Genomic DNA, 24995 nt, shown 5'->3' on the forward strand with positions numbered 1-24995 from the left:
CTCCTGACGCCCTGGCCGTTCGGCCCCGCTGTTCCCGCAGCCTGCCTGCCCTTGCAGCAGCCTATTGCCCGACAGCCAATTTTAATTAGGTTTCTCTTATAAAACCAAAATGTGGAACAGCGAAAGCGCTGTCAGCTCAGACCTTCAGCTGTGACTCTCCTGAGAGCAGGGGGAGGCAGGTCCGGGGAGTGTGTGTGGGGGGGTCCGAGCTGGAACCGAAACCCACGGTCAAACCGCAGCGTGGCTCTTCCAGCCATGGGGAGACGTGCCCGGGCTTCCCGCTGAGCTCCCCCCAGGTACGAGGGGCAGGGAAGCAGGTTGTGATGGCTTTTAAGAGGGGGGGTGATGTCTGCGTGCTCTTCATGCGTCTGTTTGTGCTCTGCAGGGGGAAGGGAGGGCAGAAAATGGGCTTTAACAGAGTGTTGTGTGGCTACCAGGGCAGCTCTGCCGGAGCGGGCTGGGTTGCCTCCCTGCCTGGGGGATGGAGGATAAATCTGACCTTGTCTGCTCTCACGGAAGGAAATTCGGATTTCTCTGTGGCTGTGGAGGGAGGCTGAACAGCACCCAGAGCTTCTTCTCGGGCTCGGAGCGTGGAGGGGCGGGGGTTTACTGGGGCATCGTTAGGGGGTGATTAAAGCATCTGGGCATCACACAGGAACCAGCTGTAAGCGATGAAATCCAATGGTGCCGCAGAGCACGGGGGCTGTGGGAGGGAAGGGGTGGCACTGCTCTGCCCCACCAGTGCCGTCTGTGCCACAGCCCCTCTCCTGTCACCCCCCTCGGTGCCCGAGGTCAAGGTCGGTACGTGGGGCAGAGCTGCCATCCTTAGGAGCCGCCTTCCTCCTCCTCCTCCTCCTCCTCCTGCCATCAGGAGGGTGCTGCAACACACATGGTCTCGGCTTCCACACCTGATGTGGCTTCTGTTCCCCTTCTGTTGCTCCCATGTCACCCCGTTTTGTCCCTGCAGGGCTGTAATGTCATGGAAGACCAGGACCTTCGGGACATCGGGATCGGTGACCCGCAGCACCGGCGGAAGCTGCTCCAGGCTGCTCGCTCCCTCCCCAAGGTCAGTACCCAAACCCCTCGTGTGAAGCGGGGACCGGGACGGCTGTGAAAGCCCGTCCCTGTGACCCACGGAGGGGTTCTGAGGGAAGGGGTTTGGGAATAGCAGGGAGGAGGAATATATTGGTCGTTCAGACTATGTGGATGGGATGAGCCATACTGGAGAGAGGGTGGGTGTCCCTCCTGCCCGTCTTGACCCCCTCCCCCTGTTAATACAGTGATTTTTTTTGACTTTAAAGCTGCTAGTGGAGACGGTGATGGAGCTGTATGCCTTGGGATCCCGTCCCCTGGGGCTTTTAACCCCTTTTTTTCTGGCTTGTGCTTTTCCAGTTGAAACCCCTGGGCTGCGATGGGAACAGCCAGCCTTCAGTTCCCGCCTGGCTCGACTCCCTGGGGCTGCAGGATTACATCCAGTCCTTCCTGTCGAGTGGCTACAGCTCTATTGACACTGTGAAAAACCTCTGGGAGCTTGAAATAGTGAACGTGAGTATTGCCTTTCTCCTGCCATGGCGGTGAGGTCCTGCCCCGTTCCCTCCGGGGCTGTGACTTGCAGGGATGGGGGTTAAGTGGGAGCAGCGCGGCTCCAGGAGGGGAAGCTTGGCAGGAAACCTGAGGGCAGGAAAACCTACAGCGACCGTGGTCTGTCCCTGCAGGTGCTGAAAGTGAATCTGCTCGGCCATCGGAAGAGGATCATCGCCTCCCTGGCAGACAGACCCTACGAGGAGCCACCGGCAAAGCCACCGCGGTTCTCGCAGCTGAGAGTGAGTCACCGTTTGCGTTCCCAGCCTGGCTGATGTGTCTGTGCGGAGTGTGCTCGGCTGCGGCCAGGCTGCTTTCTTCTGCCCTGGCCTTCCTTCGCTTTCCTCCCTTTCTCTCGAAGAACTAAACCTGGGTCTGTCAGGAATAATCGTCCCCTTTCTGATTAGCAGCTGTCACCTCTGGGGGGCACAGGGGTCCGGAGAGGATGTTACTGAGAGCTCAGGTCCTGGATGGGTTTCCAGGCGCAGAAGGGGAGGCACATTCAGCCTTACTCTGCTGCTTTTATGCTCAGGAAACTCTGCCTGGCAAAATCAATAAAAAAAAGGGAAAAAAAACCACCCTATAATGTCAATATTTTAGTTAAAACTCCTTTGAAGGTAAGTACTGAGAGTAATAAGCATAGAGAGTGTGATCTTTGAAAATTGCACTGCTTTTTAAAAAAAGCAAAGGGTAAAACCCAAATGGCTTTTTTCTTACTAAAAAACCAATCGATTTGACCTGGAAGCTTGGGTTATTCCTGGTTCTTGGATACTTGGTGATGTGGGAAGAAAGTTCCTGAAGCGTTGAGGCGTCTGCACATCTGGCTGTGCGGAGGAGGGAGCGTTTTGCGTTAACCGGTTCCCAGGGAGGCACCTTGGCTGCTGCTGGAGAGGAGGCAGAGCCCAGTCCTCCCACTGGTCAGGCAGAACTTGGGGAACTGGAGCAGCCGGGCTGGCTCGGATTTGGCCAGAGCACCTGGAGCACTGGGGCAGGGTAAAAACAAATGATGAAGTTGATGTGCTGGACAAATTCTGCTATTTGGGCCCCAAAACAGCAAACGTCACTGTTTGGATAGACGCGTTCCAGCTGAAGCAGTGGATGAGTTTATCAGCTCTCAGCTTTCTTCTTTGCCAGTCAAATTCCATCTTCCCTGTGCAAAACAAAGCCAAAGTGTGTGAAAACGTTATCAGTGCTGGGAGAAACCTTCATGCGGCCAGTTGTATCCGTTCAGTTTTTACCTTATCGGCTCCGACAACCCAAGCAGCAAATGTTCGTGCAGGCAGGACCCTGCTATTGAACTGGGAGGAGAAAATAATATTCAGCCCTCTCAGATCAAATCCTGGATGCCTGCCCCGTGGGAAGCCTCAGGCAGCTCCTTCGGATCGGATACCTCCGTGTAAGGTGGGCGCCTGCGGTGTAGCAGGGCGCTGCTCCCACCTCTGTGCCCTGCTCCGAAGGGGGACGCGGAGCCGATTTTCCTCCCTTGGTTCCCTGGGCAGCTGCGAGGCAGCTTTCCCGCGGGCAGGAGTGTGACACGGCTCAGCTGCTGAGATGGGACGCAGCTGGGACCCGTGTTTTGATTGCGCCCGTTGGGAGTCTGAGCTCTGTCTCCCTGGGCTGGTCGGGCTTCTCCAGAGCTCTTGCTCCTGCTGCCAAATAGCACTCGACATGATTTGTGGCTGTTGATTTTTTATTTTTTTTTTTCCTGCGGGAGTGGGAGCCTTTGGATGTCAGGCTCTTCGTTATCGGGGCTGGCTGGGAGGGGAGCTTGTTGCCTTGGCCATTCTTCCTGAAAACTGGCATTTGAGAGCTTAGTTTGGCAAAACCCGTTGAGTTTGCAGTAACCCGTGGGCTCAGGAGCGGGCGACGTGCCACGGGGGGAGCGAGCAGGTCGTGCTGCTTCCTCCCAGTGTTTGCAGATCAGCTTCCTGGAGCAGGAATTGGGAGTGACTGGAGTTTCCCCATCCCAAACATCTGCTCTTTGCCCTGCTGCAGGGCTCTTCCTTCTTCCCTTGGGTTCCTAAGGCTTTTCACAGAATCACAGACTGATATGGGGTTGGAAGGGACCTCTGGAGATCATCTCCTCCAACCCCCTGCCAGAGCAGGTCCACCCAGAACAGGTCGCACAGGAACGTGTCCAGGTGGGGTTTGAATGTCTCTGGAGAAGGCGACTCCACCACCTCTCTGGGCAGCCTCTTCCAGGGCTCTGCCACCCTCAAAGTGAAGAAGTTCCTCCTCATGTTTAGATGGAACTTCTTATGTTCAAGTTTGTGCCCATTCCCTCTTGTCCTGTCCCTGGGCACCACTGAAAAAAGACTGGCCCCATCCTCCTGACACCCTCCCTTTAAGTATTTATAGGCGTTGATCAGATCCCCCCTCAGTCTTCTCCTCTCCAGACTAAAAAGACCCAGGTCCCTCAGCCTTTCCTCATAAGAGAGATGTTGTGTGTCCCTCATCATCTTTGTAGCCCTTTGCTGTGCCCTCCCCAGCAGTTCCCTGTCCTTCTTGAACTGGGGAGCCCAGAACTGGTCCCAGTGCTCCAGATGGGGCCTCACCAGGGCAGAGTAGAGGGTTTCAACCAAAAACAGTCGTAGCCGAAGTGGGTTGGGCTGCTGTGCCCTCCTTGCTCACACTACATTTTTTTAAAGAACTGGGGTTCAGGTGTGAGAAAGGAGAGGGTTCACACTGGTTCTGCACTGGGACTGGGTGTGCTCGCGAGCTGGGAAAGGTGCCACGTTATAAACCCTGCGCCTTCATCCCGCTGCTCAACCACCCCTTTTCCAGACCCAAAAGTGAGAAAGGGCAGTGACCAGCTGAGGGTCTGCGCTTCGCTGGAACGTCCCCTTGAGACTGAAGAGACTGAAGGGAGGGTTGGGGGGGGGGGGGGGGGGGCGAGGGGGTGTCTTTGGTGCAGCATCGCCTGATTGCTATGCCGGGCGGGGAGGCTGCGTAAGAGAATGGGCAATTTGCAGCATTTCCTGGTGCTACAGCTGGTGGGATCCAACGCCTGGCTCCGGCGTGGGGAGCGGAAGGACGTCAATGGCAAATTAAGCAAGTCCGTTGAATAGGGACTTAAATGCGCGTCGCAGCTGTGAGCTCCCCGCATTGTCTGCCGGCCCCGTTGGCACTGGCCGGGCAGCGCATCTTGCCTGCAGGAAGAGCCAGGCTGTCAGGCATCTGGGCTCATCTCTCGCTGGGCTCCCGGGGTTTTTTTTTTTATTCTCCTGGGGTGGTTGATCGTCAGCGGGCTGTGGGAGTGCTTTTTGCTCAGCGCTTTAGCAGAGGGTGTTCCTCTGTAAACAGCCTGCCCGCACCTCGGCCCTGTCTCCCGCCCCCCCGGGGACCCGCTGGCGGGAGGTGCAGGGCTGAAAATACCCGCCTGAAACCATCCCCGAGCAAATCCGGGGGATCAAGCGGAAAATAAATGGTGGGATTGGTGGCACTGAGGCAGGAGCTGACCCCCTTAATTCTGCTCTTTGCACCCTTTGTGTGGGAGGCTGCGGAGGGGAGCGAGGGGTGGGCACGGCTGTGGCACAGCCTGACCGCCACCGTTCCCGGTGTCTGCTGGTTTCTAGTGCCAGGACTTGATGTCCCAGACATCGTCACCCCTGAGCCAGAACGACTCCTGCACGGCCAGATCCGCCGATCTCCTGCTGCCCTCCGGGGACACCGGGAAGAGGCAACACGACCGTGGCACCGAGGTTACTCCCTACTCCAGAGCCGAGCGCTTCAAAGCACAGGTCAGTGGGTGGTTTTGTGTGTCCTGGGGGCTCCTCTCTGCAGTTCAGTGCACGCTCCCCCCTCTCTGGAGCCAGCAAGGAGTTAGGGTGATGCACAGAGGGCCAGAGAGCTGGTCAGGCACAGCTTCCCTCGGGCGTTAGAACCAGCAACTCCTTTATGCCTCTGTCTCACCTTGAAAATGGGCGACTCCCACCTCCGTCAGCACCCGCTGCCTCCTCCCAGCCCCTGTGGGACGTGGCCGTTGGGAACCTCAATTACATCAGCCCAAAGAGCCCTCCCGAGATCCGCGTTTCAATCCAGATTGGCTCTGTTGTGGCTTCACATCTATGTTTCTTCCCTTCCAGGAGGACCGTCGGGAGTCAAAGCTGACCCTGCGCCCCCCCAGCCTGGCTGCCCCCTACGCTCCAGTCCAAAACTGGCAGCATCAGCCGGAGAAGCTCATCTTCGAGTCCTGCGGGTACGAGGCCAATGTAAGTGGCTTTTGGCTTGTGAGGGTGGGGAGGATGAGGAGGCTCTGGGGTCAGGTTGGTGCGTGGGGGGTTGTCACACTTCCCTCCGTCCCCCGCCCCGGGCAATCTGTCCCTGCCAAACTGGGGCTACTGGTCACTCGCGGGGACGTGGCATCGCTTTGAACAACTCTCTCTCTTCCAAACAGTACTTGGGCTCCATGTTGATCAAAGACCTCCGCGGGACAGAGTCTACGCAGGACGCCTGCGCCAAGATGAGGGTACGGAGGCCACGGGGACAGGGGGGGATCCACTCACAGCCGGTGGTGGGTGATGTGGAGAAGGGTTTTGGGGGGGTCTTAGTGAAGCTGTGGTTCCCCAAACCCTGTGGGCTGCCCGTGTGCTGAGCAGGAGCCTGGGCCGCGTAACAGACCTGCCACTGTCGCTGGTGAACTGTCCCTCCCCAGCGCTGTGCCCCATGGTTGGAAGGTCTGTGCAGCGGGAGAACGGGTGTTCTCACTGGGGAAGGGGGTGCTGGGTTTGCTTCAGATCTCCATCCCTTCCCCTCTGCTTCCACCAAGAGCCAGCTTTCCTCCTCCTGGTCCAAGACCCCCAAGGGCTGCCTTTGTGGGGCAGTGGGCTGGGACGGTGGTGACAAAGGAGCATTCATTCACAGCTGACCACTTGAATGTTCTTGTTTCTGAAGAAATCCACAGAGCATATGAAGAAGATCCCGACCATAATACTGTCCATCACGTACAAGGGGGTGAAGTTCATCGATGCCTCTAACAAGGTGAGCTTCAGATGCCTCCAAGCTGGTGTTTGGGGGGACAAGACCTACAGTCCCACCTTCTGGGGGGCTTTGGGTCATATCTAGTGGCTACAGAAGCCACAGCTGATCCTGAGTAGCCCAGTTTCTCTGCACTACGGGAGAGCACCAAGGTGGCGATGGCTATCTGAATGCCAAGGGCTGGGCAAACTGCCTGCTTGTGGACCATGTTGCCATTTATTCCTACCACGGGAGGGAGCTAGGACTGGTCTGGCTGGGAGACCCCCCGCTCCCCGCCCCCAGTACACACTTGCCACGACCACCGTTTGCCGGGTGTATTTGCTGTCCCCAAAAGGGTGACGAGTGCTTGTGTTTGACCCCGGCAGAATGTCATTGCTGAGCACGAGATCCGGAACATCTCCTGCGCCGCTCAGGACCCCGAGGATCTCTGCACGTTCGCCTACATCACCAAGGACCTGCAGACCAGCCACCACTACTGCCACGTCTTCAGCACCGTGGATGTGGTGAGTGGGTCATCGCATCTCGCCCCCCAGCGCGCTGTGGTCCTTTGCAGACCATTTACTTCATCCCTCGGCTTTATTGGCAAGTCATAGAACAGGATCTGGTCCATTCTAGGGCTCTTTTTACCTGTTTCTGCCCTAAAATATTCCTTTCCGAGTCCTGGCTCAAAATGCTTTTGCTTTGGAGCTCTGTCGACAGAGAGAATATTTGTCTGGTGTCATTAGTGTGGCCTCCAGTGCTGAATAAAGCAGGGCAGGAGTTTTTCCCTCCCGGGGAATATGCCGTGAACAAAACCCTAATACGCTCTCAATTACGTTGAGCGTAATAGGCTGATTTAACAGCCTTTTAATTCACTGAGAGTGTGGAAGCATAACTTGCTTTTATTCTTGGGCAGAACGGGCTGTATGAGACGTTTGGGCTTTTTTTTTTTTTTTTTTTTTCTTTACACTGCAAAATGCTGCTAAATTGTGATGCTGGAGGGGGCTCGCAGGGGGTCCCACCGCCGGGGTTGAACGAGCGTGGAGGTGGCTCGGCGCTGGTTTCCCCGTGGGGCAGGAGCTCAGCGGCTTTGCCAGGGCTTTGCCAGGATGGGACCTGCTGAAAGGCACTGGGCTCTGCCGAGGTCTTGCATCTCCAGAGCGAGCCGCTGAGCACGTGGACTCCGCGCAGGGCGAGGTGGCTCGTAGGCATCTAACGGCTCTGTGTTTTCTTTGGTCTCCCCGAAGAACCTGACGTACGAGATCATCCTCACTCTGGGGCAGGCGTTCGAGGTCGCCTACCAGCTGGCCCTCCAAGCCCAGCGAGCGAAGCCCCTGGGCGCTGCAGCAGGAGAAACCATTGAAACGAAATCTTCCAAACCGGTGCCTAAGCCGCGAGCCGGCGTGAGGAAATCCGCAGTACGTATGTGCGGGGCCGGGCGCCGTCTGCGTGTGCCGAGCTGGGATTTCTCTTGGGCACCGCACGCTTAAACCTCCCTCTTCGTGGTGGTGGGGACCCTGATGCGGACACGGTGCCTGTAGCTTCGGGTGCTGCTGATACTGCCGTGTCCGTGGCGCTGCTGTGGGCAGGATGAGGGTAGGATTAGGGCAAGCAGAGGTGGAAATAGCCCGGGGTGGGATGGGGGTTAAGTGCCCTGCTGGGTCCAGCACAGCTTCCATGTGCAAACCCCGCAGAAACCACCCTAAGATCGGTAGGTAACCTGTGTTTTGCAGCACGGGAGTGTCCCTGTAGCCCAAGCCGGAGCTGCTGAGGAGCAGGGACTGCTGCATAAGCCATTTGCCTTCCTTTAATGTCTCCTTTTGTCTGTGTTCTGCTTGCTCCCCCCGCTCAGGTGCCGCTCCCTCCCGAAACCCGCTGTTGTTACTGTCACACCTGTACAACACACCGCCCCTCCTACCTGCCGCTGCAGTCTGTTAGTCCCGGAGCCAAGGTCTTTACCCTTCTTCCTGCCATCCTCCATCACCGACCGACCCGGGCTGCCCCGTCCGCCTCCCCGCTTCCCGCCTCTCCTGCTGTGGTCCCCGTGTCCTGCCTCGCCGCTGCCTTCCCTTCCCCTGCTCCTTCCAGGGCCCTGCCGTGGGCTTAGCTGATCCCCAGGGAGAAAGGGCTCAGATCCGCCCCCGCTGATGGAGAGTGGCAGCTCTCAACTAACTGCGTTGCTCTTTCTGGTGTTGTTAACCTTCCCGTAGGATCCTGATTTAGGAGGACAAGATGAAAGAGCCTCGCTTGGTCAGGAGAGTAAATCACGCGGGAGCTCACCTGCCAGGAGCTGTCTGCCTCTCTCTCCCTCTGCCTCTTCTACTTTTTTTTTTTTTTTTTTTTTATAATGCCATCTTTATAGCGCTCAATTTTTCATGCTCATTCGCGAGACGAAGTGAAGCTGTCGCTCACGGTAATAGGGGCTCGCGGGCCTGACTCGGGAAGTCATCTCGGGGTGCTGGGTTGAGACTGACGTGGCCAGACACGGTTTAGCCGTGAAGGACTCAAATGCCTCCCCAGCGAGAGCTGCTTCCCCGCACACGTGCACGGTTTTGGGATGGGCGTTAGGCGGAGCAGCGGCCTCTCCGTGCTTTGAATCCCCGCTCGTCGTGTCGCAGAAGCACGCCTGACCTGACCTTCCCTTTCTCTCCTATCTTTTCTAGCTGGAGCCCCCTGAAGTGGACCAAGACTCCCAGTCTCATGCCAGCGTCTCCTGGGTCGTGGACCCCAAACAGGACTCCAAGCGGACCCTCAGCACTAAGTATGAGACCACTATCTTCTAAAGCAAACACACCCCGCGTCCACCCAGTCTAACCGTGCCTTTGCGATCTGATCTCTCTGCTGTTCTAAACTCCCTCTCCCTCCAGCTGCTCGCACTGAGCCCCGCGTCAAAGGCAGCAGCACTTAGGAGACTGTAGACTTTAAACGGCTTTTGTACCTGATCACTACTGAACACTGTGAATTCTCCTTACTCGGAAACAAGGGTAACACGCTGGTAGATCTCTGTGAGGCGGGAGGTGCAGAGGGACGCAGGCTGGGGGAACCGGAGATGTGGATCCAGGAAGCCGCCTGCCATTTTCACGTCTTTCCCCTCGCTCTGGCACTGTGAATCCCTGGGGCAAGGCGACACTCCCCAGGCCTTTTATTTTTTTTTTTTAATTTTTTTTTCTATTTCACCTTCTTATCCTTGGACTGATGGAGGTCTCTTGTCTCCGCGGTGCACGCACTCCCTCCTCCTCGATCCTCCTCTTCCCGACTGAGCCACGGCTGCGTACTGTTCCAGCGAACTCACCCCTCTTCTTACCTGCCGCTCCGATCGACACTAACCACTGTGATGCTGTCTGCAAATAACACACGTTCACTAGATTTCCTCACCGGGACCCTTCGCCCACAGTCTCTCCCCTGGAAGCCTGGAGCAGAAAACCTGCTCTGATGGGGAGCACTGGTTTGGGCCGGGTGTGATGGTTCCCACTGTGAGCTCTGTCCCCTCCCGGAGACGAGGGGGCGGTTTCGGTTGCATGCATTTCAGTCCCTTGCAGGACTTTTTTTCCCCCGTAGTCCTTCTGTTTACACTCACCAAGCTCTGGGCGTAGCTCTCACTTGGCAGATGGTGAAGAGGTTAAGCTTTTAAAGGCACGTGTTGTTAGCCCCGTGCTGGGGAGGGTGTTTGAGAGGGGCTGGATGCTGCGCTGGTAGAGGTCCGATAAAGCAGTCGGAGCTCTGCGGTGCTCAGCAGGCTTCCCGCAGACGTACTTTTTTTTTTGCCGAAGGGAGAAACGTGATTGAAATCAGTCTGCTGCCGATCCCAAAGCTTGTTTGCAGGCTGCAAACCACTGCGCCGTGAGGGCTAAAGGGATCTTGAAACATCTGTCGCCTTCTGTCCTTGAGAGCGAGGATTTCACTGAGAGATGGTTCTGCAGTGGCCACCGCTTCCTTTTCTGGCTGCTTCTCAAGTGCACGTGATTTTCCTGTGGGATAACATCCCCATTTCTGTCTATCTCAGTAGAAGCAGCTTTTAATTCCAGAATATGACTGGGAATCGTTTGCGTGAGACCGCAGGGCGCTTGGCACAGGTCGGGGCAGGGCGGGGAATGTCATGCAGCAGTTCAGGACCCTGTGAAAGCCCCCCAGAAATCCATGGTCCTACCCCTGGTTCCTTCGCTTGAGTTGGTAAAGCTCAGAGATGAAACCGAGGAGGAGGAGGAGGAGGAGGATGGTCTGATGAATCACAGCGCTGGGAGGCAGCGCTCCTGCTCTGGTGCTGCTTCTCCCTGGCTTGTCGTGTGTCCAGGGAACTTTGTCTCTCTTTACCCGTTTCCCGATATACGGGATGGGGAGGTATTTCCCCTCCTCTCGGGGTGAAAGGCTCACTCCGTTTGCAGAGAGGTTTTAAGACCCTTTAGTGAAAGGCTCCGTGAGTTCCACACCGTGGCAGCAAACCCCCGGCGCTTGGCCTCCCTCTCCCGACAGCTCCAACACTCGACTGGCAGAGAGGAGCAAAGCCGCCCCTTGGATCCCGACGTCATCGCGGGCAGCGGCTGCTGCCCCTCTCCCGGGGCAGAGGGGGCAGCGAGAGAGGGGCTGCAGCCCCTCTGCACCTTGGTGTGAGTGTCTCAACTCACCGTGGGTCGGGCATCTTGGCAGAATCCCCTCACAGCCCAGTTTTGGAGACTGGTGGTGACTGTGGGTCGGCGTTAGAGCTGTGAGGAAGGGCTGGACGGCAGCTCACCTCTGGGGGGAGATATTAGACATCAACAGGGGAGAGGCTGCACTCGGATCTCCAGTAAAGCACCGTTTCCAAAACAGCTTTTAGAATTTACCCCAAATCTCCCTTCACAATCACCGGTTGGCCAGAACAGCAGCACTGGGCTATTTGCACCCGGTATTTAGGGGTGAGAAGAAGCTCGTCTGAGTTTTGCTGGGGCTTTAGAGCGGTTCCCTCAAAGCTTCTGTCTCCCCAGGCTTGCGGTGAAATCAGATGTTTCAAAATCTTTTATTTAGCTCTTTCTCAGGAGTGAGTTTGATCTCCCAAGTCATTTGTGGCTTCACGGCGCTGACCGGCAAACTGACTTCAAAATAAGGGCCAGGCTAGTGAGAACCCCAGTGAGAGGACTTAAAGGATTGTCTTAAAATAAAAAAAAAAAAAAAAAAGAGAGGAAAAAAAGAAGGGAAGCTCAGTCTAGTACATATATTTCATATGCCACGGAGCCCCTCAGCATAGAGCCAGCGCTCCTCTGCCTAAGGACCCCCGCAGCAGAGGTCACACTGCAGTTGCCCGGAGGGCTGCAGTTGTGGGGAGCAGAGTATTGCTGTTTGAGGTGCCCCGAGAGGTTGGGTTTGGGGTTGATCAGTATCTTTCCAAGCTGTAAGAGTGCCCTGAGGTTTTCCATATCCTTCAAAGAGAAGCTGAATTAACGCTAGCGATGGTGGTGCAGTTTGTGTAAGTATTTACCGTGCAGTTGCCCACACGTTCCCTTCAGAGGGTCTGAGGTCTCGGTGGGGAAGGACAGGTCCCTTGGCACCTTCCACACCGGGTCACTAGAGCATGTGCCTTTCCAAGGGTGACCATCCGGGGCCGCAGCCAGCCCTGCCCCAACTCCAGAGCTTCCACCACGTGTCCATAACCCTCACGGTTGCGTCTCGTCTCCTCTTGGCCTCATCTTCCCCAGCGCTTGTTTTCCTGTGACTCGGAACATCATTCATTCCATTATCTTCCTTTCTGTTTGCCTCTGAAAAGCTGATCTCCGGGCAGCTGTCTCCTACCACGGAAATGTAGTAACGGGGCAGAGACCTCGGAAGCAGTGACCTGCTGACGCGAAGATCATCTCCATCTGGCACCGGTGGCTGCCTCGGAGCGGGGGCTCGGTGGGGGCTCCCAAAGCAGAGGGGGGAGAGAGGGATCCCGGCCACCGGCTGAGCAAAAGCAGCTCCCTCCATTTCTAGCAAGGAAAAGTTGAGACTTACGAGAGCGATGTCACCTTTTGTAGTTTGAGACAAACGTCTTTCGACCTGTTTTTTGTTATTTCATAACGTGTGAGCAAATCAGGTTCACAGTTTAAATGTAGCACTGCAGGTTTTTTGGGGAGGAAAACAAACAAACAAACAAACAAAATACCCTTTTTTTACTGAGAATCCACGCAGTCCGGCAAGGAGTACAGTAGAAAGTCTTAGCAGTGGGAGTGGTGTGCGCATCTCTAACGGTACTTAAATCTGCTTCAGTTCTGGGTGAACAGTAGAGAACGCCAAATTCTTGGAAATAACTTCCTTCAGCGGGAGAAGCCTTGCAGGGTAAGTCTGCGTCCTTGGGTTTCCAAACTACTCCAGGCTTCTTTTAGAGCGAATGGAAATAACTTAAGGAAAAGAATCTGCAAAGGATCTTTCACCCCCCCGAGCGGTTGTGGCCAAGTATTCCCGACGGTACAAAGCTCGCTTCCCCTACAGAGAACTCTGGCGTTGCAATACTTGACATTTCTATGGCAAGGACACAATTTCTTCCCGTTTCCGCACTGAATACCTGGAGACAACGCCCTTCTCCAGCCTCCTGTGCACCCGTCTCATTTTTAAATGCAGTTATGCCCTGAAGGGTTGGGGTTGGTTGGGTTTTTTTTTTTTTTTAAAAAAAAAAAAGTACATTTAATTGTGATTTAGCACTTTTTTGATACTAGCTCATTATTTAATTAGTGCAAGTTTCAGAAGATGAACAAATGAGGAGTTAAATTTTGGGCATTACACTGAAACAGTCCGTACCTGAGGATAAATCATATCAACCTGAGGATGTCAAAGCCTGGTATCCCCAAAAACCGCCGTCTCGAAGGTGCTGTGTGCTCAGTTTTTCTTTGAATTACCAGAGTATTTAGCAGTAGGCTCGGCTGTGACTGATGTGTTCTCGCCGTACTGTTCCCCTCCAGGGAGAGATGTTCAAACGGTTGTGATTTTTTTTTTTTTCATTCTTCGGACGCAGAAGTGTAGCGCAGCACGTTTGTTGTGATCTCGACAGGCCTCCTCGTGGTTGGGGACGGGGTTCCCTGCTGCTCTCCTAGAACGATAACGCCCAAATAATTAGTGTTTTAACTCCAGTTGCTGCTGTATGTCAGGATTTCATTGAGTCTCTCCAGCCAGCGAGGCTGGGAGAGAAGTGAACCGTAATCCCAAGGGCATAGACCTGTAAATGATTAGAAAGGGGGAAGTGGAGACTATTATTATTATTTTTTTTTTTTTTAAGTTGATGAATTTAGGAAACTTAACATTCCTTGTTATGCATATGTTGCAATTCATACTGGTGTAAGTGTAAATATTTGGTGTGTTGGCAACAAGTCTTTTTGGAGAGATTGCAAATTGAACCTCTGCTTGGGAGGAGGGACACCTTTCTTTTTGTTTTGTTTGTTTGGGGTTTTTGGTTTTTTTTTTGGTTTTTTTTTGCTGCATGAGCTTTTGGAAGGTCGGCTTGGAGGTGACGTGGTGATGAAGACTCCAATCTTCAAGGGACTGAGCTGACCCTGGTGGTCCTTCCCAGTCCCGCGTGTAATCCTATGGTTGTCTTTAGTGATCCAACAGTTCTTTAGCCAGATACTCTCTTTTCTCACTTCATAGACAAAAGCAATTGTTTTGGCAACGCATCTCCCCTTCTGTTTCGATGGGTTTTTCTCAAGGTACCTTCACGCTGGAGACCGACCCTGGACCGTGCCAGTCACTGACTCCCAGTAATCCCAGTAAACCCAGCCTTCGCGCAGTGTTCTGGCTGCTCTTCCTCCCTACAGGGTTTTGCGGTATCTGGAGGAAAGTGCCCTAAATTTCTGGTGCTGAATAGGACTTGGAATCAAAACGCATCTGCTGTATTACCTGCCTGGGAAAAAGTGGTGCTGCCCTGGGCCTCGCTCCCCTTTTTAAGGACAGTTTGTATTTTACAGACTTTTTGGGTTGTGCGTGGCATGAGTCCAAGCTGAGAACTCAAGAGCTAAACCAAGATGCAGAGTTGTCTTTTTTTTTTTTTTAATAGGAGGGGATGATTTTAATTTTTTTTTCCAAATTGAAGCTGCTTTATCCTTTTTAATTTTATATTTACCAAAAAAAAATAAAAATAAAAAAAAAAAAAAGGCTAATGTTAGCTGTTCTGCTTTGAACTCGCTTTGGGCTTGTTCTTTTTAGAAGAAATTATGCAACTTTGGCGGGGTACGCGCCTGTCTCCCCCTCCCAGGGAGAAGATACGGCACCTTCCAGGACGTACCTCGAGTTTGTACCTTCACCGGGCTGCTGAGACACAGCCCAGATGCCAAATAGTCCCGTCCCCCCCTCCAAACCCCCTCCCCAGTTGTGTGTGCAGCTGAAGTGGAGTCAGTTTCTTTAACGCTCCTTCCACCCCACTTCAGGAGTTGCCAGCAGCAGAATTTCCCCTGGCTTTCTTCCCTTCGCATCGTTTCCACGCAATCACGTCTTTATTTTAGAGCAAGCACCGCGTTTGCAATGCTTTGTTGCAAAAGGTCTCCCTTTTAGGTTTCCTATTGGCATTACTTACTGCAGTTTTTTGTTTTTTTTAATTTTTTTTCCCCCAAGGAAGTAACTGTGCTGCTCTTGCAAAGTTGATCTAGCTCAAACCTTTTTTTTTGTTGTTGTTTTTTAACCCATGGAAGAATAACCTGAGATTCCCGAACAGGGCAGAGAACGGTCGAGTTCAGTTTGCAATGTAGACATTTTTGCTAATTGTGATGTATGGCAGTGGGACTGATTTGTAATACAAATGTTATTTAATCTGTCTGTATTTTGATACTTGAATTTCCTTTTATTTCCTGTATATACAATTGTTAATCTGTTCAAATTTGTCTGAATTTTAAACATCTTGTGGTACCAAACATAACCCAATCTGTGCAACGACATAGACTGACCTCACTACAACAAGGCGAGATTGTAAATATTCCTGGGCTTCCAGCAGTCGTTTTGTTGTTTTCATAATTGTACAACTTAGAACAGACTGAATTAATAAACAACCTTAGACACACATTTACCCTGTTGTCACTGCGACCTCAGCGTTACACCGGAGTCTCCTGCTCGTCCTGGCTAAAGCGATGCCGTCCTCGTCTGACAGACCTGGGAAGGTAAGAGGAGAAGGGGTGAGGGCAGGTGGTTAATTTGGTGTTTAATTAGCTCGGTCCAGGGCTGTACCTGCGCTTTGGAAATCCCAGGAAGGAGAGGAGGTCGGGGCGTTGCGCAGGGTGGAAGCGGAGCACAGGACGCCGATAAGCTGGGCCCAGTCCCGCTGTGGTTCTCTGGCAGCGGAACAGGACGTTGTGTGGCCGCTGAGCAGCCGCTTTGGCTGAGGCTGCTCTTTTAGCAGTTAGTCATAACGACCCCAAATAGTAAATTATTTAGAGACAAAACTAATTTACGCATAAAACCACATCCACATGTTCTGTTAAAGGTAGCCCTACCCGTAGCAGAACAGTCTCCAACCGCTTCGTGTACGTTCTCCACGGGATGGTGAGAAAAAGCTCATTTTTAGCCCCACTAATGTACATCTGCCGGGATTGTTCCACTGTCAGGACCCAAATTTACTCACGATAAACGCTAAAATCACTTTCCTGCAGCACATGGTTCATGTAACAACTCTTAACGGTTTGGGCAGCCATTGTATCCACCCAGCAAAGCTTTTTGGGCTTGCCAAGAAGTAGGACGTTTTCATTATGTAAAATTAGAACAAGAAATCCAGACATTTAAATACAGGTTAAAGTTCACATTTTCATGTCAAGTAAAATCTGGCTGATGTAAAATACTAAATACACCAGGGATTGCTAAATTTATACCATATGTTCCATTTCTAATAATTCAGTAAGTCAGGTTCCAAGCTAACATTGAAATATATTGAGGAGTTTTAATGATTTTAAATACCATGTGGCTTTATCAAATGCAGTGTCCCTGGGCTGTGACTAACGTTTCAGCAAAGTAGGTTATGGGCCCGTGGCAGAATTAACACCTTGAATTAAACAAAGCTTAAGTTGCACCTCGGTTTTATGAGCTCCGCGTCTCGTTGCCTTCCCCACCAAATAACATTTTTTGGGAAAAAAGCCACTACTTTTTGTAGTTGAGAGGTTTATTCAGATACATGCCAAGAGTCACTTCCCAGTAGCAGTCCTGGCCCCGGTGGATTTGTCCGATTGATTTTTACAAGCTGAAGCATGATTTGAGAAACTCTTGGAGAATGCTTTCCACTCCTGCCCGGTTCGCGCTGAAGATGATCAGAAAGAATCCATCCCTGCGTCCGAGTCTGGTTCTGCGTTTGGGAGAAGCACCTTCTGGAGAATTCCCGCGTAGTAAGGTCCAAACACCTGCCTGTTGTGGTGGATCACGCTTCCAAAGCTGCGCCCGACTTCCAGCAGCTCTTCCTGAATGGGATCAAGGCCCTTTGGGAAATCTTTTTGCAAGTTCTGTCCATCGGGGGAAATGAAAAGGCTGAGGAAGGAACGTATCCGCTGCTCTGGAGGGAGCAAAAGTATGAAAACAAACAAATCAACAATGAACCTTTGCAGAGAAAGCTGGTTCTGAGACAAAGGCTTCCTCGTGCAGACGAGAGCGGATCTGAGGACACCTACGTTGTGGCAGGATGTTGTGGACAAATAACGCTCTAGATCAACTTGGGGACACAGTGCATTAACGTATTCCTCTTCCAAATACTGTGCAGATGAAACAGCACCCAGCGCAGGAACCGAGCTGAAACAGTACGGCAGAGTACTCGGGTATCACACGTTTGTCCTGGGTACCTGCTTCTAACGATGGCAATTGCTGGGGGACTGGCCTGAGGAACTCAACAATGATCAAATCCTTCAAACCTAACGTTAAAGTGGACCTAATGTTAAAGAGATTTCACCCACTCTGAGAGTTTTCATACTGCACTGAAATGTTGAGCATCTTAGAAGCGGAATGGAATACAGAACTTCAGAGCCTGGGATTTCTCTCGCCTGCCACAGCAGCATTTGGAAATGGAGAGCGTTCAAAGAGCCTCTCTGAGGAGCACAGAGCTGAGGTTCAACTACCCGCCTGCTTCGGATGCTCTTGCACTTCAAGTGAGTATGTGGAAAATGTTGATAGTGGCCAAAAGCGCAGGCAAGGCCCGGGTTTGATTTTTAGACCTGGGTGGGGAAAGGCTGTTCTAGTTCTGCAGCTCCTGATGCCACACCGTCGGCGAGTCACTGCCAGCACACGCTGCCCAGCCTGTAGTTCAGCGAGGTTTGGTTTAGGCTATTAATTGAGCCTTCTGAATTACAGCAAAACAAAACAGCCTGCTCTGACATGGAAAGAATAAACCCAAATAAACAGTGTGGTGGAATCCACACGGGCTGGGAAGGATACTTAACTAGATGAAGCAGTGAGCAGGAAGAACCTCACCTTATTTTCATAGCTGATAAAAGCTAGTCTTCCATGTGGAAATAATCTTTCCTGGAGTGTATTCACTGCCTGTGGCACTGCAATCTGATGCGGAGCTAGCGTTCAGAGTACTAATAAAAGGTCAAAATAACCAGCTCTTATCCAAACCGTTTGAATAAATATTTTGATGGAGCAGCATTATAGGGCAGCTGGTTAGCCGAATACCAAGCAGTGCACTCCCTAGGGATAAATATTATTTAAAGATCTTAGCATGGTGCTTTACTACAGCCAGTGATTAAGCTCTCACTCCACATCCTAGCCTGAAGATTGCAACACTACCTGGGAACAGACCCTGCACTCCAGCCTGTTTAGCTTTTAGGGAGGATTTAAGAGATTTTTCAAAGCATTTACTGTTTGGGAGCATTTCAGGGTGGAATAGGAAAATTGAGAGTTTCCAGCCTAGCTTCTCTGACCCTCCTCTCCTGCGCAGACCATGTGGAGAGGCCAGACACTGAACTCTGCTCCCACCCTCAAGCAGTTCTGCTCAGCCGGGAGTTTCCTTTGCTGGGACCGATCCTAGGCCTGTCCTGCAGGTCATTAACCTAAACCAAACTTGTGGCCTACGAGTGCAAAGTGTCTTCATGGCTGATTTAGACATAAGCTCAGAGACTAACCGATGATTTGCCGGACTGCATTGCCCTTGTCTGCGATGCTTTTTATCTGTCCTTTCAGGGAAGCACATTTGTCGGTGGTAAAAGCAGGGTAACCCAGCTGCGCCAGAGTCCTGCTGACCTCCTGGAGCACTTGGTCGCTGATGTCTTCTAAAGCTGCTTCATACCTAAATCATACAAAGGCACACGCACCACGGCCATGACTTGCACTGGTTGGGGAAGGGGTTTGCAGGCACAAGAAATCACAGAATGGTTGGAAGGGATATTGAAGAATCACCTAGTTCCAACCTCCTGCCCTGGGCAAGGACACCTCCCACCAGACCAGGCTGCTCAAAGCCCTGTCCAACCTGGCCTTGAACCCCTCCAGGGATGTGGGAGGGAGGGAGGGAGGGAACTCTCTCCATGTCCCTATGGAGTGTCATCACAGCCAGCTAGCACAGGACAGCCAACATTCAGCCACAGCTCTGGTGCCTACTGCAAGTGACCTAAGCTTCCCTTCCCCACTCTGGCGAGCGGGAAGCTGCCCTGCAGCAGACTCATCTGAAATAGTGATCAGCACCACTGATTTTCCCCTCTAATCAAGAAGTGACTATAGCTGTAGAGTTAACTCCCAGCTAAAAACGCTGGCTGGCTTCCCCCCACCTCCTTGCAGTAGACCTGGCTGCTATTTGGATTTCAGAACCTCTTCCACCCCTTGGGGAGATTCCTGCTGCTCATCCCACAACCGACCAGTGCTTGCATACTCACTGCTCTTCTGGAAAACTCCAAGTAACCCACCTGGCAGAGGACAGCCCTTCCAAGAGGACCTTTGTTACCCGTTTCAGCCTAGCTACAAACCCAGGTGAGCCAAATAAGGTGCTTCCACACATGCCACTGGTGACCAGCAGGACTGCAGCTATGACGGTGAGCTGGTTCACCTGCGCTTGTACCTCCTGCAGCCGGGCCTGATCCATAAACAGTGTCTGCGAACAGAAACCGCACCAGCCTGTGGGTGTAGGAACAGCAGCTGGGATAAACAAGCAGCTCTCAAGCCATGGAGCAGGGCCATAACATCCCCGTGAAGCTGCGTGGAAGCCAGCTGCCTGGCAGGAAGCCAGCTGCCTGGCAGGAGGGAGCTTTAGTTTTGTGAAAAATCCAATTTGTTTCATGTAGGGAAAAACCACGTGCAATGACTCACAGTGTAGAGGGAACAGAGAGTCTGGCAAGTTCTTTCTACAGAAGATGCAGAACCAGAACTTGTTCATTTTGTATTTCTTTATGAAAAAGCTTAAAATTGTCCAAGCACTTCTCCTACCTCAGGGTATTCCTTTTGCCCAGGCTCCCAGCAGAGCAGATTCATGTACCCTCGATTTAGCACGGACGTGAGACTTGGCACCGTTGTGCCACTGCTGTCGGCCCCCGGCGAGGTGCCACCGCCTGCAGGGTGGGGTGGTGGCTGTGGAGAGGACACGGACACTTCTGCTGCCGCTTTGCGCAGCCACTCTCTTGTGTGATCCAGGCTGTCTGCAATGGAGTGACAAAATTGGATGTTTGCAAGAAGAGACTGGTCAGGCTAAGTCAGTAAGAAGCAGGTATGCCATGCTGCAAGCTGCAGGGGACGTGCGTTAAGAAGGTGAAGGTGACGTGCTGGCTCCTGGAACACTGGGGAATGGCTTACACCATCACTAACACAATATCCGTGTCCTGTTGCCAGGGCGCAGGGTTAGGCTACTAAGACTGGTATCCAGAGATTTCACAGAGGGTTTCAGTCTCCAGGAAGCACCTTTAATGGAGTCTGAGGAAGGGGAGAGGCAGCCAGAGAGAAATCTACAGCCATGCAAAAGAGATGTCGACATCAAATGCAGGCTTTCCTCTTTAAATATGCCTCCTAACAACGTTGTGCTCATTCCTCTGACGATCTCAAAACACTTTAAACTCCTGAGAACTTACAGTTCCTCAGGAGAAAGCCATTAGCTCTGTCTTACGCGGGCAGAAACCGAAGCACACAGAGTAACGTCTTTTCTGCAAGGTATGTTAGTGAAGAGCCTTGAGGAAGGGACCCAGGAGTCCTCCAGCTTTTAGAGGCATTTCTCTCATCTGTTACCGAGCGTGTGATGAAAGCATCAGCTTTGGAATACTAAAAGTTCCCTTTTAGTGCTTTAGTAGCTCCTGTAGAAGTAACAGTTCTCCTCTCCCTTCCCCACTGACTTACTAGGCAGCTTATCCAAGAGTTCCTGGAATTTCTTCCGTTCATACTGGATGGTGTGGTCTTGCAAGTGGGTGCGGATGCTCTGGACAGTAAAATTCAGCATATCCATTTTCATTAGGCCCAACACCCGGAAAATCTCCCTGGGATGAGACAAGGTGAATTGAAGGTTTAATACTGCAGTAAGTGCTGCAATTGGGGCCACTTTAGAATGCTGAGAAAGGGGAAATCGGATCCTCTAATTTGGTTCCATTTTTTCACAAAAGGTTGTTCAGTCTAATTGCAGTGGTCCCTAAAAAATACTAGATAAACCAGATTTACTTCACTAAAGACTCTTCTACTGTCTAAACTGCAGCTGGGCAACAGGAATATGTCTACACTGAAAACAAAAAACGAAGTCAAAGCCCAGAATGCAGAAAATGGTCTTTGGTTCAGGGGTGTTTCTGCTTAACCCAGTCTTTTATTGTTAAAGGCTTTGCTGGTTTTGCTGGCGTGTGTAGGCCAAGGCAGAGCCGGCATCACCCACCTGAGAAGCTGAGCTGGGTCTGTGAGGTTTTGCAGCCCTTGCACTTCCTCATCCCGAACGGGTGCGCACAGCCGAGCCATCGTGCCAAGGACGTACGTGGCGAGACCACGGATATCCAGAGCCCCGTGCTCAGCCTCCTGTCTAATCAACTCCACGTCCAGGACCTCTTCAATTTGGCTTTGCAGCTGGTGGTGCCGTGGGAGCAGCAACGACAGCAGGCCCTGCCCAAAGAAGCAGCCGTCTCTTTTTGGTCCAGGAACTCCACAGTTTTCCAGAGTTGCTCAACAGGAATCAAGGCTGGCCTAGCACTGAGACTAAGCTAACTACTCTACACAAATGCTGGAGCACACCATCCCTTTAAGGGAAAGCTTGTCTCTAATGACTCACTTCAGGATGTCTGGTTACTGCTTCAAATCTTGCAAAACCTCCTTTACTGTCATGCATGAAAAAAAGGGAGTTATCTGTCTGGAGCCTAATGGGAAAGCACAGACTGAAAGAGCAAACTATATGCAACTTCATGCCCTGCTAAAGAACATACGTCTTTTAGTGCTAAACCATGTTCTTATCCACTACATTGTATACTTAAATAGTAGATACAGCTCCTCATACACCTAATGAAATGTCTTTATATAGAAAATTGCAGGGGTTTTTTGGCAGATGCTATACTGGCAATGGCCTGTGGCTGTTACTACAGCCAACAGTTTAAGCAAAAGCTTTCCATCCTTTTGGTAGAGTACATGTTTTAAAGATCTGGGACCGGAGAATGAGTCTCCTTCTCAGACAGGTTTTAGAAGGTGCAGTTGTATAATTTGTGTCTCCCTATAAACTAGAGGAAGCCTATTCTCTCCTCCCTCTTACGCATGTTCACATAGGAATACTGGATGTAAGGGGCGAGGTGATGATTCAGAGGAGACTAATTCTAAGGTAACCGACTTCCCTGGCTGAGGAACAGCTCACCTCTTTGATCTCCTGCAGCAGCTGGATGGCCCCAGTGTAGTCTGGGGGACTAGCGGAGAGCTGTTCCTCCAGGCTGTCCCAAAAGGCTTTGTGCAATGTCTCCTTCACTCTGTTTTCCAGGCTAAGAAAGAAGAGAGGGGAAAGCTTTTATATTAATATCAGACGCAACCTCTCAGTTCAACGGGACCACTCCTCTCGGCTTTCATTGCAGTTCATGTCTTTGGATGTTTTCTTCTCTTAGTCTTTATGGGCCGCAATACACCTCACCTTTCCCTAGCTCATGGAAAGCTCTCTCAGCCTAAATTTCCTATTCGAAAGCAGAACTCCTTCCTTTCAGCCCTGTTCATAAAACGCAGCACTTAACCTGTCTTAACTGAGGGGTAAAAAGAGTACAGCATTTTTCTAGGAAACACTCCAAGTCCTCCGGGAAGATCAACAGAATGTTTTTCCCGTTAGTGCTTGTTTTTGCAATGAGAGATTGTCAGTCACTTAAACAGATCTTTAACTAAAACACAGACACCTCAAAGATGATTTCCACTGAAAATCCTGGTTTGTTTATGTCAAAGTCATGGCTTACGCAGCTGAAGCCTCTAAATCTTTCAATGTTAGTGAGTCATATCTGACACTCGTCATATTTAAGAACTTGGTAGTAACTCATGAAGCAATGAATAAATAAAACAAGCTCCAACATTTATTTTTTTTTATTTCAGGAGCTATCTTATTTTCTTGTTGCTTCTAAAGTCGGATCCAAACCCACCTCCTTCCCATATTCTCACGTGTTTTCTGTAATGTGACATAAAGAAGCCAAGCCTGAATATAAACATATAGATATATATATACACCTTTTTGGGGAGAAGCTGGCTGCTTGAAGTTTGAAGTCACTGTCGAGTACAATTTCGTGCACAATGGTCAGTCTAGAAATATCATCAGTTATTTGCTGTAGCTCGTTCATGGAGAGAGCTTGCGGAGGGCTGGCTGTGGAAAAGCAGAATGGAAGTGGATAAGAGAAGGAACGCTACCCGTGGTCTTGCAAGAGAAGAGGGTTTAAAAAAAAATAAATAAATGAGTGGACGGCTTTCTAAGTGACAAAGTGAAAACGTGCGGGTTTGTGTATAGACAATATACCGCACTTTCTGTGCGTGTAAAGGGACCTTGCTCCTCACCGACACCCCCGCACCCACCCGCGGAGCCCGGGGGCGGCCGAAGCCCCGCGGATCGGTCCCACGGAGCGCGGCTGACACCTAGTGACGGCCGGGAGCGCCGCCGCCCGGCTGGGAAGCACCGCTACCTCACTCGGTGTCAAATATTAATATTTAACCCTACTTAAATACTGGGGGAGAACCCCCGAGGACCCCGCATACGATGGCCCCGGCAGCTCGCCGCTTCCCCGTACCGGGCGGCGGGCAGAGGGCCGGCAGCTCCTCGCCGCGGGGCCCGCCGTCCTCCCGCGGGGGCTGCTGCTTGTCGCCGGGCCGTGGCTTGGGCATGGGCCCGGGGCGGCGGCGGCGGCTCTCCCCTCAGGGCACCGCAGCTGGGCCCGGGGCGGTGTTTCTCCCCTCACGGCACCGCCGTTGGCCCCGGCCCGCCTCACCTTCAAACAGGGCCGAGCCATGGCGCGGAGGGGAGGCCGAGCCCGCTGCCCTTGCCTCGGGGGGCATCCCACACCTATCCTGAGGGCGGCCGCACCTCGCTAGTTCCAGATCGCTGCCGTCTCTCCTCGGGACGCCGCGCAGAGCCGCCTCCTGCCCGGGCGCGGCCCCGCTGTCGGAGACCAGAGGGACGACCACCCCCCCGCGTTGGCGCCGATGGGTCGCCCCGCACCGGGAACGGCCACGGGGTCCTGTGTGTGCCGTCGCCCCCCCCCGCCCCCCCTCTCCTTGCGAATGGAACGCGCCGGGCTCCGGGCCGAGGCGGCGGGGCCGGGCTCTTCCATTGGAGGCAAAGGGGGGGGGAGGGGGCGGTGCGAGAGGGGTTGGCGGGTGTGAGGAGAGGGGGCAGCGGCCGGGCCGAGCCTCGCCGTGAGGCGTTTCCAGACGCCCCCGGGGACCGGTCCGCCGGGCTCTGGGGCCTGTGAGGGGCTCTGGGGCCTGTGAGGGGCTTTAGTCTCTGTCAGCTGCCAGGCTGTCACCCTCAGACCTGTCAGAGGGCATGAGGGGAAAATGGTGGCTTTGTAGGACCGGGGAGGCTCTGGAGAGTGCAGCTGGGCTTGCAGCAGATGTGGTGTCCCTCCTCCTCAGGTTCTGTCCATTTTTCTTAAGGGTGAGCCCAGAAAGCAGTGGCCAACTCCAGCCACCTACCCGTTTGCTGTAACCCCCCCTTTGGCTTCACCAGGACTGGGGATTAAATCTTCTTCGGGGGCAAAACACCCAGCTTGGGATGAGGCTCCTTGAGCACCAATAAACGATTTGCCTTTCTTTTCCCTCCCAGCGTTTATTTCCCTTCTTAATTTATTTCCTAAGCACCTGATAACACCCATGGGATGCCAGCCATGGGCTGTCAGGGGCTGGAGCTGGAAGATTGCAGAGCACCCGGGGCCATGGGACAGGGTGGTCTTTGGGTCTTACTGTCCCCTCAGCTCCACAGAGATGGTGACCCATGCTCAGCCTCCTCTGTGTGAGGGACAGCCATGACAGCCACCCTGTTTGGGAGCTGGGACCGTGATCCTCTCCTCGTACAACAGCCCTGGCACCGTTCTGCCTTCCACAGTCTGCGACAGGCGTAAGAAGCCTGGGTGTTGTGGCTGGAGCAACGTGGAGGATGAAAGGCT

At 52.7% G+C, this 24995-nt stretch overlaps 2 protein-coding genes across 5 annotated transcripts in view; one reads left to right on the forward strand and one right to left on the reverse strand.

Moving 5' to 3' along the window:
• The window catches only part of ANKS1A (ankyrin repeat and sterile alpha motif domain containing 1A), a 111902-nt gene extending 100237 nt beyond the window's left edge, over nt 1–11665 (forward strand). For 2 of the 4 annotated variants that reach the window (XM_074163347.1, XM_074163348.1), the window contains 10 exons: nt 968–1066; nt 1393–1545; nt 1716–1823; nt 5157–5321; nt 5667–5792; nt 5978–6049; nt 6475–6561; nt 6924–7061; nt 7785–7955; nt 9201–11665. In XM_074163347.1, the coding sequence (XP_074019448.1) occupies nt 968–1066; nt 1393–1545; nt 1716–1823; nt 5157–5321; nt 5667–5792; nt 5978–6049; nt 6475–6561; nt 6924–7061; nt 7785–7955; nt 9201–9320 (1239 nt within the window). In that variant the 3' untranslated portion in view covers nt 9321–11665. Of the gene's footprint in view, nt 1–967; nt 1067–1392; nt 1546–1715; nt 1824–5156; nt 5322–5666; nt 5793–5977; nt 6050–6474; nt 6562–6923; nt 7062–7784; nt 7960–8389; nt 8489–9200 lie in introns of those variants that run through there. The other 2 variants (XM_074163346.1, XM_074163349.1) reach the window with 2 other exon arrangements.
• A 4940-nt stretch (nt 11666–16605) lies between these two features.
• On the reverse strand, nt 16606–23715 carry TCP11 (t-complex 11). The gene is made up of 9 exons (XM_074163535.1): nt 23622–23715; nt 23071–23203; nt 22229–22349; nt 21272–21492; nt 20752–20888; nt 19855–20063; nt 19338–19522; nt 18564–18727; nt 16606–17002 (listed from the first exon to the last, which is right to left on the reverse strand). The coding sequence occupies exons 1-9, from the start codon at nt 23713–23715 to the stop codon at nt 16764–16766; spliced, it is 1503 nt and encodes a 500-aa protein (XP_074019636.1). The 3' UTR covers nt 16606–16763.
• Nucleotides 23716–24995: the final 1280 nt, after the last annotated feature.

The sequence above is a fragment of the Numenius arquata genome, chromosome 24, assembly GCF_964106895.1.
Source record: "Numenius arquata chromosome 24, bNumArq3.hap1.1, whole genome shotgun sequence".
NCBI lineage: Eukaryota > Metazoa > Chordata > Aves > Charadriiformes > Scolopacidae > Numenius > Numenius arquata.